Genomic DNA, 13,178 nt, shown 5'->3' with positions numbered 1-13,178 from the left:
GATAGGTAGGATCTAAACCATCTTAAAGCCTGCCCTTGAATACCTGTATAGTTTTGTAATCGATCTATGAGTATGTTATTCAGTTCTGTTGATGTGATTTTGTCCGGAACTATTTTCATTGGCAGGACAAAAGCAGATAAAATAATTGGCAACTTTTGTATTATGTAATTGTGCTTTTGTGATATTGCTTAGTTAACTAGGGACTTAACTAGGTAGTGCATATATATATATATATATATATACATTTGAAATAATTATACTACATAGTTAAGTCCCTATATATATATATATATATATATATATATAATATATATATACATTTGAAATAATTATACTACATAGTTAAGTCCCTATATATATATATATATATATATATATATATACACACACACACACATATATATATATATATATATATATATATACCAACTGTGATTTTAAAAGCTTGCATGATTAAATTCTTTAAAAAGAAGCATTCAGCTAGCCAGTAACTTTGTTTTATTTATTTTTTTTGCCAATGCACATTTTCACTCTTGGCAAGTTCTGATTTTGGGCCATGTTTGCATCCATGAGACTGATGGCCGGCCGTGTCTCCCTCTCTCAGCAGAATGAGTGAAGGATAGAATCAGAAGGAGAAGGAGTGTATATAAATATGGTTTCACAGTTGTCAAGGTTATGCGTTTATTCTGACAAGAGTGTGTATGTATATGTCTCAGAAAGTATTATTAATATGATCTTCTTTTGTCTCACCTGCCTAAAAGTCAAATTTTGGATGATTACAGTTTGTGTGTCAATGTATGTGTTAATTCCTAAGTGCATGAGTTTGTATTAATTCCTTTTATTAATATCTCGCCCGTCTGTCTCTCCCAGCCGGAGGTGCAGTTGGCCGAGGATTATGACGTATTTATTCCTAAAGCACAGTTGGACTCTATCGTACTGAACTACACTCGCTCTGGCAGCCTGCTCTTCAGGAAACTGGTGTGTGCGTTCTTCGATGATACCACACTGGCAAACTCACTGCCCAATGGCAAGAGGAAGAGAGGACTGAACGACACCAGGAAAGGACTCGATCAAAACATAGTCGGAGCCATTAAAGGTTTGTGAAAGTAACTAAACCAGACCAGAACTTACACAACATCAGTGTAGAGGAGAACATTATTATGAATTTTGCCTGACATTTATCACTGTCATACATATAACGGTCCTAATAAGTATTTGGGCACTTAAAAATGTCACACTTGAAAATGTCATTGCATTAGGTAATAGGTAATAAAAAATCAAACCATGTGGTGTTTATTTAAAAGATTTAATTTTTCATTCAAAACATTTCACAGGAAGATGGTTAAGTTTTAAGTGATAAAACTCAATATAAAATGTTCAAAAAAAATTGATGTTAAATTTGAGTAAAAATCATGAAGCTGTTGGTTTGATATATTATAATAATGCATATATAAAATATATAAATAAATGTTTATTATTTGTGTACTTGCATTTCTTTGTAATTAATTGTGAAATGTATTATATCTTTATTATAAATATTTATTTATTATTATTATGTATTATAATAAATATTTATTATTATTTCTGTTACTTGCATTTCTTTGTAATTAATTGTTAAATTTCCTAGAAATTTCTAAGTGAACATTTTTTCTATACCGTTGTTATTGTTTTGCTTTTTGTCAGTTTATATAAACTTTTAAATCTGTATTTGAGATGCACCTGTATGTGTATGAATGTAGTGTTCACAGAAAAGTATTGCACAGCCAATGGAATTGAGAAGCTTCCTGGCCCCAGAGACTGGGTCCAGATTCTGCAAGACCAGATTAAACTTGCCCGTCGACGCTTAAAAAGAGGTGAGAACATGACAGAAAGAGAAATACATGCAAGGCAAGTGAAAAAGAAAGAGAGATAGCGTTGTCATACATTACCAAGGATTCGAAGTTGTAACAAAGCTGTTGCTTCATGATTGATGGTTTGCTAGATGAGTGCTATTAAAACAATTAATTGATCATTTAAATGTCAATTTAACAAATGCCTAAATGTCATAATTTATTTGATTTATTTTTAATGATTTGCAGCAGAGACAACCTCAGACAGTAGTGATATTCAGCACAAAACAGGTATTCAGACACAACGACCCAAACCCACACACAGCATGAATGAAAGCTCTTCAGATTGATGAGTGTCCTTCACCTCATGATGAATGATATTTGATGTCCATGTATTGAAGATACTCTAAATAATATGCTAAATAACTTCAGAGGACAAAATTCCATTGGAATATTATTCCCACTAGTATTTCTGTATGTTATTTTTCAGAGAAATGTCAGCAGACTGTTGATAAAGTGGAAACTGTGACACAAAATGGTACTGCAGTCTTTAATATTACACTCTTAAAAAGCAGCATTGTTCCTAAGTAACCCTTTCTTTTGTTCCGCAGGTGCTGCTTATGAGAGAACAGAATGTCTAGTTGCTATGGACACTGCCTGAGAAGAGATTGTTTTCAACAAAATGCAACCTCCGACCCCTGCAAAGGAGTCATTTTAATAGTTTTGTCCGTCTAGCATGTATGGAGAGACTCTATGGAGAGAGGAAATGGCAACATTTTGCTGATCAGTTGGCGCTCCCAACCACTAGACACACTTTTATAACACAAGTACTCTCATTTGATCATTTTAAAGTGGGTTGTCCCAGATGTCACTAGTTGTCTTCTGTGAATATATGGAAGTGTTTGTAGTTTTTCAGCTTCATTCAAATGCTTCACCAACAAATATCAGCAGAACTGCTGAGAAAACATGACTGTGCCTTTAATTCACTCTGCCATGCCAAGCAACAAACTGATGTCATTTCACAACTGTGCTGTTTATTGACACTTTCTGGCGAAATATGTGGCATTTTCTATATTAATAGTACTTAAAGGCACCATATGTAATTTTAGCCACTAGAGGGCACGTATTCAAAACAAACAAAGGCGTAGTTTGATGACACCGTGACTGAGTGGAATCATGGGAGTTGTAGTCTTCATCCCCACAGCCGATGCAATCCGACGGGACTCGGGCAGAAATCATGTTCATGGATGAGCTAATGGTTTATTAACGTAGTAGAATGAAGCAGGGTGAGGCTGAAAGCCTTCAAAGCGAAACGAGGCCGCTGAACGAGCGCGACACACGGCTCGAAAGCAGCAGAGCTTTTATTATGCCACACTTTAGCGCTTCCGCTTCTTCCGGTCGTGCGTATGTGGGGTAAAGCAGCGCTGTTTTATCATACTAGATACATTTGAGTTCTGTTATAATGCTACTCTGTGTGGTCGTCACCGGTCTATTAAAATGCACAACATATTAAAGCGTCTTTAGTGTCTATGTTTTCTACAAAACAAAACCGGAAATCGAGGGGTTATGACGTCATTGGCAGGCGACACAATGACACTATGGACACGGTCCGTGTCACTAGTTCAAATTGCTTATTTCTCTGGATTTAAACATTCTTTGAAACATTTGGGATAATGTAAGTACATAGGTCAGCAAAATATATAACACTGTTCTAGTGGTTTTTGGATATTTTAATAAAAAAAACGTACATGTTGTACCTTTAATGTCATATTCGCTGCACATAGTCTTACTAATGTGTTGTTGGTTATATAATCTGGCAGACTGGTTATGTAGACATGTAACTGTTTGACTTCCTGTGTAAGAGGATTTAGTGTCTATTGAATGTGTACAAATGAGTGAATATGAACATTGTCCTGCATCTGTGTAACAAAGGGTTTTTACCTCATGGTCAAATGCTTGAATAACTATTCATGTTAATATTCGGGTTAAAAACAAGTTAAGCTGTTTGGACAGCATCTGGGGCTTGATTCGTGTCTCAGTTTGTAAAAGCAATCCAAAAACGGAATACGGAATGCACTTATATTGTACACTGCCCCATAGACTTCCACTGTAAGTGCATAACTGAAACTCAAACTGATGTTTGCTTTTATGAACCGAGATATGAGTCCGAATGAATGCCACTGATGCTGCTGATAGAGCTTGACCATTCCTTTAAGAGCACAGATATTGTGTCTGGGCCTCCGTTTTAATATTCCTGTTTAAAAAAAAAGCTCAACTTTATGTTTATTAGTGGAAAGTTGTTTGGTCTGAGACGTCAAATAAATATGGCTGTGTCTTACATGGTTGACCGAAACTCATTTCAAATGCTTTCTTTCTTTCATAAACTTTTTCATGAACGTTTTTTATTTTTGCATAAACTAACATAATTTACACTTACAGTAAAGTGTCTATATTAAAAAAAAAAATCGCTAAATTAAGTTTTCTGCTTTTTTTAACCTCACACTGGTAAATAAATGTATTTATTTATTAATACACTTAAAGGACACAAAATACTTGAACAGAAAAAGGGTAAGGGATAGGTTTTGATTGCTTCTTTGTTAAAATATTTTGTATTTGTATCTACATTGTTTAATTTCTTTCATAAAATTGTATATTTGCATGTATAATTTACAAACAAACATAATTAAATGTACCATAAAACATTCATCATCACTAAATTGATCATTTATATAGTAACCAAAAATAATATGCCAATAAAGCAAATAAAAAAGAATGTAAATCTTTACAAAACTGGCAAGACCACAGTAAGTTTAAAGGTACAAACTAATGTGGACATTTTTTGTTGCCATACTCCGACCGCATTTAAAGGGGAGGCGATGACGTCACACGGGAAAGAAGGACACATGTAGAATTTCGACTTTTTAATTCAAATATCTCCTCAGAAACACTTATTAGCTCGCATCGGTCTTCGGAAGGGACATATCACCGCCTGAGCTGTTAATATAATCTCGTACATATCGTGAATATGGTGCTGTTCGTCAATAAAAAGGGTATTGAATTCAGTGTCAATCTATTCAGGCACATTTTCCAGGCGCCCCTTCTGCGCGCGGTGCATTGCGGGATCGTCGCGTCTCTTGTATCGAGCAAAACCGGTAAGCGCAAACTGAACAACACAATTAAAGGGGAAATGGGGCACGAATATAACTGTGCCACAATGCATTACTTGTGAGGAGAGCTATCTTAATTATTCCAGTAGAAGACATAATCTGCGGAATTTGTGTAAAGTGCACCAAATAATTTAAATGTTATATTATTTCTCAGTTGTGCACACTGCAATCATGGCGCGGGCGCTTTAAGGGTTAATTTTTTCCACCGCCGACATTTTTATAAACAGTTCGGCCGGCTTGCTTCTCTTATTATTTGATTCATTTTACTTTATAAGCGTTTTCTTCTTAGCATGCATAAACTATATCGTATATTAGAAGCGATTAAATGTAATCGAGCAGCGGAAGGCGTTGCGTTGGATCGGCGCGTGCAGCGGTTTTAGTGATTCTTGAGGGAATCGTTCATTTGATGATTCTTTTTAGTGACTTGTTCAAACAAGCGCTTGACTCAACTGTACGTGATGTGTTATTGTTGATTCTTTTTTGTCTTTGCATTCATAAATGCAACTCTATAAAGTCAAGCCCTTTTTTTTCGCGTGTGTTGGTAATCTTGCATACCAAAAATGAATAAAAGAGAAACAATTCAATAAACGCATTCTATTTTAATTGTGTGCTGATGTTCTAAATACATATTTTCGCAGTCTACTGTATTAGTTAAGTGTCTAAATCGCCATTATACATGTAATATATTTGTTGTGCTCAATAAAAACAGTTGCGCGGAGACCTTTGGGAACTCTTGGGTTATGGCTAAAAAACCGAGTCGCGAACTCTTCAAACGAACCGAATCACTAAAGCAGATTCTATCTTGGACAGAGAGCGCGCGCCACATCAATATAGAATTCCAAGAACCCGAAACCCACATATTTGCTCATAGAAATGAATTACTTTATCTATTTTGGAAAGAACACATTAATTATCACAGCACATAAAATCTAAATAAAAAACAGAATGCGTTATATGCTTGAGTGCTTTGTTCTATATGCAGTAATGAGCAGGACAGCTAAACAGAAACATGGCCATGTAAACAAAGCAGGCTGGACAGTGAATTCAGCTCAGCAAGAGCTTTGAACAGAGCTGATGTATTTAAAGGGGAGGATCACCTCTGAGCATCTTTGCAAAGACATTTGTACAAAACATGCATTATTTTGATTCATGTTTGGGGTGAAACAGTAGAATATTCATTCTATATTATTATGGCATGTTGTTTGCATGGTCACACTTAATGTCCTCATCTTGTATCCCTTTACACACTTTAATGTGTTTATTTCTTCTTCAGATTGACTTTACCATAGTGTGAAGGTGGTGTTGTTGGCTGACGCTTTTAAACATGTCGGTGCGGGAATCTTTTAACCCGGAGAGTTATGAACTCGACAAGAACTTCAGACTAACACGCTTCACAGAGCTCAAGGGAACGGGCTGCAAAGTTCCTCAAGATGTGCTCCAGAAACTTCTAGAATCCCTGCAGGAAAACCATTATCAGGAAGATGAGCAGTTCCTTGGGGCTGTAATGCCCAGGCTAGGTACATAACTATACACACACTCACAACTGGAAATGAAGGCTTTTAAGATTTTTAAACGCTCTTTCATTAGTCTGCCCAGAAGAAAAAACCCCAAAACAATTACTTAAAGGGGTCATATGATACTTTTTTAAAGATCATTATTTGGTGTATTTGGTGTAACAGAATATGTTGACATGCTTTAATGTTCAAAAAACACATTATTTTTCAAATACTGTAAATTATTGTAGGTCCTATATGCCCCGCCTTTCTCAAACGCTTGGTTTTCTACAAAGTCCCTCCTTCCGACAAGCGCTGAAACCACGCCTTCTTTCTTTGCGTGAACATTTGGGCGGCATTATGCTAATATTTCCACATAGTGAGGTAGATATGTGGGGGCGTGTTAGAACGAGCCGTTTTAGGGGGGCGTGGCAGAGTCTTAACTTTGATAAAGAATATCTCTTTGGTTTTGAGACTTTAGTCTTTGCAACTTCAGGGATCTTATCTATGCACAATCAGCTTGTAACACTCCAAAGAGAAAGGAAAACTTGAAATCGCATCATATGACCCCTTTAAAGGAACAGTTCACCAAAATGAGAAAAATCTATCATTATTTAGACCTTCATGTAATTTCTAAACCTTTATGACTTTAATTTGTGGAAAAGAAAACAGACCTTGTATTTGCATGAACCTTTAAGCTTCAACACTTCAGACAAAATACTAAAATCATTTGAAATAACAATGTTTATGTAAAACAGGTGTTGGTATGGACACCTGTGTGATTCCGTTGAGACATGGAGGCTTGTCACTTGTGCAGACCACAGACTATATCTACCCCATAGTGGACGACCCATATATGATGGTAAGTACTCACTTTAGAATATCATAAAAGATCAAATGCATAAACTGAAAATTTGTCACAATCTGATGTTTTTTTCTTCTTCTATGAATTCTCTTGGTTTCTAGGGGAGAATTGCTTGTGCCAATGTGCTGAGTGACCTGTATGCCATGGGGGTAACGGAGTGCGATAACATGCTGATGCTTCTTGGTGTCAGCAACAAACTCACAGAGAAGGTGAGACAGAGGAAAAAGCCTTTAGTATCAAATATGATCCATCAGGCTTTTGAAGAACGTTTATTTTTCCATCTCTCAATCATCATTGTATTGCATTGCATTATGCCAGATATTTTCCCCCTTACAATAAAAACTACAGAGCTTAAATTGTAAAACTAAGCACTCCAATATAATATAGAGTGGCAACTGATATTTATATGCATTTTTGTACGTAGTCTGCAATACTGTAATAAAGATCTCATTGGTTTACTTCACAAGTTATCAGAATTTCATCTTTCTTTTCGGCCATATAAATGCAGCAACTGCTCCACATTGCATATTTCTGCTCACTTTAGGCCTTTGAATAAAATTGAGCTGTTTTTCCCTCAAGAATAAGCTCCATGTTCTTACTATATCATACTATATAATAAACTGTACTATTTAATGAAAAAGAAAAAATCTATTTGTGTTATACTGATATACCAGGCTTTACATGGTTAAAAATGTGGTATTTTCAGAAGGTGATGATATAGGTATCCAAAACAGAAATCACATTACTTGCGTGTGTTTTGTAGGAGCGTGATAAGGTCATGCCTCTGATCATCCAGGGGTTTAAGGATGCATCCGAGGAGGCGGGAACCTCCGTTACAGGAGGTCAGACTGTTATAAATCCTTGGATAGTCCTGGGAGGCGTGGCCACAACAGTGTGCCAACCTAATGAGTTCATTATGTAAGTAATTTTATGCACTCTTGCCTGTTGTTAACACATGCTTAATTAAAATGTCAGTCCATTCCTCTAATTTTGTGCATGTGTTTTTAAAGGCCAGATAATGCAGTACCAGGGGACGTGCTGGTTCTCACCAAACCTCTAGGAACACAAGTGGCGGTCGCAGTGCACCAGTGGCTGGACATTGTGAGCGTTTTAGACATTTGTAGTTTCATATTATAGCTTGGACAGAGTCTAACTGCTTACCATCTTTCTTTCGGTCTCAGCCAGAGAAATGGAATAAGATAAAGTTGGTCGTCTCTCAGGAGGATGTTGAACTGGCTTATCAGGAGGCCATGCTGAACATGGCTCGACTCAACAGAACAGGTCAGTATGTGACGTGTGTGCGGCTCATAAATACCAGATTCAGCAGGCGTTTGACCTTTATCTGTGTCTCTGTCCAGCGGCCGGGCTGATGCACACCTTCAATGCACACGCAGCAACTGACATAACAGGGTTTGGGATCCTGGGTCACGCTCAGAATCTGGCCCGGCAGCAGCGCACAGAGGTGTCCTTCGTCATTCACAACTTGCCGGTTCTCGCCAAGATGGCCGCTGTCAGCAAAGCTTGCGGCAACATGTTTGGCCTTATGCACGGCACCTGCCCGGAGACCTCAGGTATAAGATCAGACCTGTGGTGCACCTTTGTTAAAAATGCTACTTATTTATTTAATGAATTTTATACATCATGATGAAAACTGTATAATGAAATAATAACACATGAAAAATACTCATATAATTAAAATTCTAGTTTAATAAAAATCTTATGCATTTTATCTATGATAAACAAAAATAATAAACAATTAAAAAACGAATAAATAAATAAAAAATAATATAGAAAAAAGGAAAATGTTCTTTAAAATTGTTTTTATTTTAAATGAATTTTCCACATTTTACATTTTATACATGATAAAAACTGTATAATGAAATAATGATCAATTTAAAATAATAAACTATAATTTAATTTCTAACTGAATAAAAAAACATGCAATTTATATGTGGAAAAAAACCCCAAAAAGAATAAAAAAATAACACCAATTTTAAAAATGAATGTGAAAAAAAGGACAATGCTTTTTAAAAATGGTTTTTATTTATTGTTTTTTTGACATTTGACATTTTATACATGATGAAAACTGTATAAGGAAATAATAATAAATGAAAAATAATCAAATAATATTTGATTTCTAATTGAATAAAAAAACAGGCATTTTATATATGAATAAAACAAAAATAAAATCTACTAAAAAAAGTATTAAAATTATTGTAATTATATACAGTGCCATTCAAAAGTTTGGTGTTGGTAAGATTATTTTAGAAGTCTTTTATGCGTCAGCAAGGCTGCATTTATTTAATCAAAAATACAGTAAAAACTGTTATATTGTGAAATATGATTGCAATTCAGAATAGATGTTTTCTATTCGAATATCTTTTAAAATGACATTTATTTCTGTGATGCGAAGCTGAATTTTTAGTATCATTACTCCAGTCTTCAGTGTCACAAGATCCTTTAGAAATCATTCGAATATGCTGATTTGCTGATAAAGAAACATGTCTTATTATTATTATCATCATCAATGTTGAAAACAGTTTGTCTGCTTCATATTTTTGTGGAAACTGTATTTTTTTTTTTTTCAAGATTCTTTCATTTTATTTGAATGTTTTTTTTTCTTCATGCTATGGCTTTCTGTTTTTATTATGTTCAAGTTCAAATAGGGAGAAATGTTTTCAATGTGGTCTCAAGACATTTGGATCCCACTGTACATGCATTTTATCTCTGTGTTAAAGTGTTCTTAATAAGCTGTTATTACACATTCACTTTATCTTTGCAGAAAACATGAGTCTGAATCTAAACAAATGTCTCTTGTATTTTTCTGTAGGAGGTTTGCTGATCTGTCTTCCACGTGAGCAAGCGGCCCGTTTTTGCGCCGAGATCAAATCTCCCAAGTACGGCGAGGGTCACCAGGCCTGGATCATCGGCATCGTAGAGAAAGGCAACCGTACGGCACGCATCATCGACAAACCCCGCATCATCGAAGTCGCACCGCAAGTGGGCACACAGAATGTCAACACCACCCCGGGAGCCACGTCTTAGACCTGACCCCGTGACCCCTGAGCGGCCCGAATGGCTAGTGTACTCTAGCCTCAGCTGAAAATATATCAAAGTAATGATATATAAAACGTCTGCCCACCTTGGCCTTCGGGGCAGATTCCTCTACATGGACACAGTTATAAAGCAGAAGAACATTTCACAAAGAAAATTCAATTGCCTTTTTATGTCTATAGTTTTCTGTTTCATTAACCGAACATGCACCTGATTGTGAGGCAGCTTCCAAGTTGAACGAATAATTAATAGTATAATACTTACCTGGCACTGTTGATTACTTCCAAATTTCTTCTGCTCACACATCACCTGCGGTTTCATACTTAGCCATGGTGTGTTTTAGCCTTTCCTCTTAGTATGCACAGCCCATGTGGTAGTTCACATCATAATCTTTGCCTCGAAAAAATAGTTAATGAAGCTGCAGTGACGAGGAAGAGTCGGGAAAAGATTGCTTTTTTACTTTTGTATTATCCCTCGTTTGTCGGATTAAATAATCCTCCATCTCTGTTCGGTGGAAACGTTAGACTGAAGGAATCCAAGGTAATACCTCTCTAATAAATCAAGTCCTCGTATTTTGGGAAATGCACTCCTGCCTTTAATGGAGGTGCTGAAGTTTCTCAAAGAATGTGCTAAACATTGGAGATGCAGTTTATATTGTGTGATATTCACTGTTTCACATGAACATCATTAGTTCTGTTCTGTGGTAGAGCTGTTTTTATATTCTGTACAAAGGTCATACTTTCTCGTGCTCTCATATTTGCTAATCATTATATATATATGCATTGAAACCCCACCAATAAATCAGTTCTTTTTTTTTAATTCTTGAAAAGTGTGTGTGTGTGATTAAGATCCAGATTTTTGTGTACAGTTTTTCAGTTTAATTAAGTGCAGAGTAAATTCAACATTTTAGAAGTAAATATGCACAATTTACAGTCATTTGCCAAAGACTACATGCTAAAATATTTACAATTAAATACAGTATTTGTTTTTACACTTTCTTTTCCCCAGCATAGATCCCTTTTGCTCTAAAATATCTGGTGCACTGATTCACTAAACTGTTTTTTTGCTATAAATAACTACAATATATTATATACATGTTTATTTAATACTAACATAACCTACTGGTTGCTATTTGTGGTGCTTGTTCAGATTATTATCCTTAAACTGGTGCTTTCAGTTTGGGTCAGCTTTGAAATTGAAGCTTTCTGTTTTTAGGAGTCACATCTTCTTCTCTTTCAGGTTGAATAGAGCTTTTATGTCCAGCATGGCCTGCCTGATGTTCTGCCCAAAGCGGAACGAGTCCTGAGGACAGAGAGGAAAAGACAGTCTAAGGTAAGTGTGCTATAGTGATACTAAATCAGCATATGTATTCATGAGAATAACTGGATTAATATTTAATCCAGAATTTTCTTTAACTAATTTGTTTCATGGAAGTCATGAGCTTTGAAATATTTGAGATTGAATACATGATGACAGAATTTTTTATTTTTACTTATTTTGTATGAACTTTTGGATGAACTCAAATCGTTATTTTTCCCGTTTGATCAGCATCTGAACTTTGTGTTATTACGTTAGAAAGGCTTGTTTGCACCAAGAACTATAAAAGTGATTTTATTTTTCATAAAATTAAAATCCTCAAATGACCAAATAATAAAACTGTAATGATTAATTAAATATTAAATGCAAAAAAATCGATGAAGCATTAACTATAACAAAAATAAAGTGATTCATTCAATATATAAATCTATTACAATAACAAATTAAAAGAAATAATACTTGTGTTCAAAAAATCTCAAATGATAAATCAAATGCTAAAACCGAACGGTAACTATAACGACAACCAAAGTTTTAAAACGCTGTGCGCGCGCTGCTTACGTAAACAGAAATTTATCGTCCGTTGGTTTGGACACTATTAATTATTGTTCTTGGTGTGAACATAACAATGGTCTATATCTGAATAATGTATGGCCTTAATTTATTTGTCAGGATCATGTATACACAAGTGGCACTTAAGAAAAATGCCAAAGTTTAAAATTCTCTTACCGTCTCGGGGCTGGAGAACTTGCTGGAAATGTGGAATGTAATGAGATTCTCGTCGACAATGATGTAAGAAACACCATAACCGTCATCAGCAACCTGCATATAAAAAGTTTTAAATGAAAAATGATCAGATGTCAGGTTCATTCATTCACGAAACTTGTTACAATGACACGTTGTGTACTGTAGGAGGTGTGAGTGAAACTCACAGGCCCAAAGCCGCCTCCAGCTCCCACATATTTGGGAAACTTCTGAATGTCGATGAGATTGAGCTGCTGTTGAGGGGTCTGACTGGTGGAGAGGCGCCAGGGCTCTGACAAAACCTATCAAAAGAAGGTGTCCTTGACTTAAGCAAAACTAAACAGGTATGTCATATTTTACGCTCATGAACAGACTTCTACAGACCTGTTTGAGGAAGGGTGAGTCAATGCCCATTACTTTGGACACAATGTAGAGGCAGAAGAGATGGCGATCAATCCCGGCTCCTGTCATGGCCAGGCGGTACATGTTCTGATGTTTATCTGCAGCTTTTTTGAAGAGCGCCAACCTTTGCTCATTCTGGTAAACAAGAAAAAGTCAGACAGGTCAATTTAAATTTCAAAAAGGTTCAAATGAATACAGATTTTCAAATCAAAGCATATACCATTGCTTAAAGGGTTAGTTCACCCAAAAATGAAAATTAGGCTGCGTTTTACTCACCCCCGAGGCATCCTAGGTGTATATGACCATAAAA

General features: G+C 35.7%; 3 protein-coding genes across 6 annotated transcripts in view; 2 read left to right on the top strand and 1 right to left on the bottom strand.

The window, feature by feature from the left end:
- The window catches only part of LOC107671152 (BEN domain-containing protein 7-like), a 7,875-nt gene extending 4,921 nt beyond the window's left edge, over positions 1 to 2,954 (top strand). The window contains exons 6-10 of the mRNA XM_016464013.1: positions 871 to 1,096; positions 1,740 to 1,853; positions 2,079 to 2,120; positions 2,320 to 2,367; positions 2,441 to 2,954. Of these exons, the coding sequence (XP_016319499.1) occupies positions 871 to 1,096; positions 1,740 to 1,853; positions 2,079 to 2,120; positions 2,320 to 2,367; positions 2,441 to 2,490 (480 nt within the window). The 3' untranslated portion in view covers positions 2,491 to 2,954. The remainder of the gene's footprint in view (positions 1 to 870; positions 1,097 to 1,739; positions 1,854 to 2,078; positions 2,121 to 2,319; positions 2,368 to 2,440) is intronic.
- Positions 2,955 to 4,732: 1,778 nt separating this feature from the next.
- Positions 4,733 to 11,046, top strand: LOC107671154 (selenide, water dikinase 1-like). 3 transcript variants are annotated; one of them, XM_016464015.1, is made up of 9 exons: positions 4,733 to 4,981; positions 6,270 to 6,513; positions 7,248 to 7,351; positions 7,456 to 7,563; positions 8,118 to 8,272; positions 8,365 to 8,455; positions 8,536 to 8,635; positions 8,713 to 8,925; positions 10,185 to 11,046. In XM_016464015.1, exons 2-9 carry the CDS (start codon positions 6,321 to 6,323, stop codon positions 10,397 to 10,399), a joined length of 1,179 nt encoding a protein of 392 aa, XP_016319501.1. In that variant the 5' UTR covers positions 4,733 to 4,981; positions 6,270 to 6,320; the 3' UTR covers positions 10,400 to 11,046. The 3 variants fall into 3 exon arrangements, with proteins under 3 accessions (XP_016319501.1, XP_016319503.1, XP_016319502.1); XM_016464017.1 differs by lacking the exon at positions 4,733 to 4,981 and adding an exon at positions 5,091 to 5,108; XM_016464016.1 differs by lacking the exon at positions 4,733 to 4,981 and adding an exon at positions 5,723 to 6,119.
- A 90-nt stretch (positions 11,047 to 11,136) lies between these two features.
- The window catches only part of LOC107671150 (carnitine O-palmitoyltransferase 1, liver isoform-like), an 8,721-nt gene continuing 6,679 nt past the window's right edge, over positions 11,137 to 13,178 (bottom strand). Inside the window, exons 16-19 of one of the 2 annotated variants that reach the window (XM_016464007.1) lie at positions 12,851 to 13,003; positions 12,655 to 12,768; positions 12,452 to 12,544; positions 11,137 to 11,710 (exon numbers count right to left, since the gene is read on the bottom strand). In XM_016464007.1, the coding sequence (XP_016319493.1) occupies positions 11,627 to 11,710; positions 12,452 to 12,544; positions 12,655 to 12,768; positions 12,851 to 13,003 (444 nt within the window). In that variant the 3' untranslated portion in view covers positions 11,137 to 11,626. Of the gene's footprint in view, positions 11,711 to 12,451; positions 12,545 to 12,654; positions 12,769 to 12,850; positions 13,004 to 13,178 lie in introns of those variants that run through there. The other variant, XM_016464008.1, reaches the window with a different exon arrangement.

Source organism: Sinocyclocheilus anshuiensis, unplaced genomic scaffold (genome assembly GCF_001515605.1).
Source record: "Sinocyclocheilus anshuiensis isolate Anshui unplaced genomic scaffold, SAMN03320099.WGS_v1.1 scaffold1141, whole genome shotgun sequence".
Lineage (NCBI taxonomy): Eukaryota > Metazoa > Chordata > Actinopteri > Cypriniformes > Cyprinidae > Sinocyclocheilus > Sinocyclocheilus anshuiensis.
This window is presented reverse-complemented; position numbering and strand designations above follow the sequence as displayed.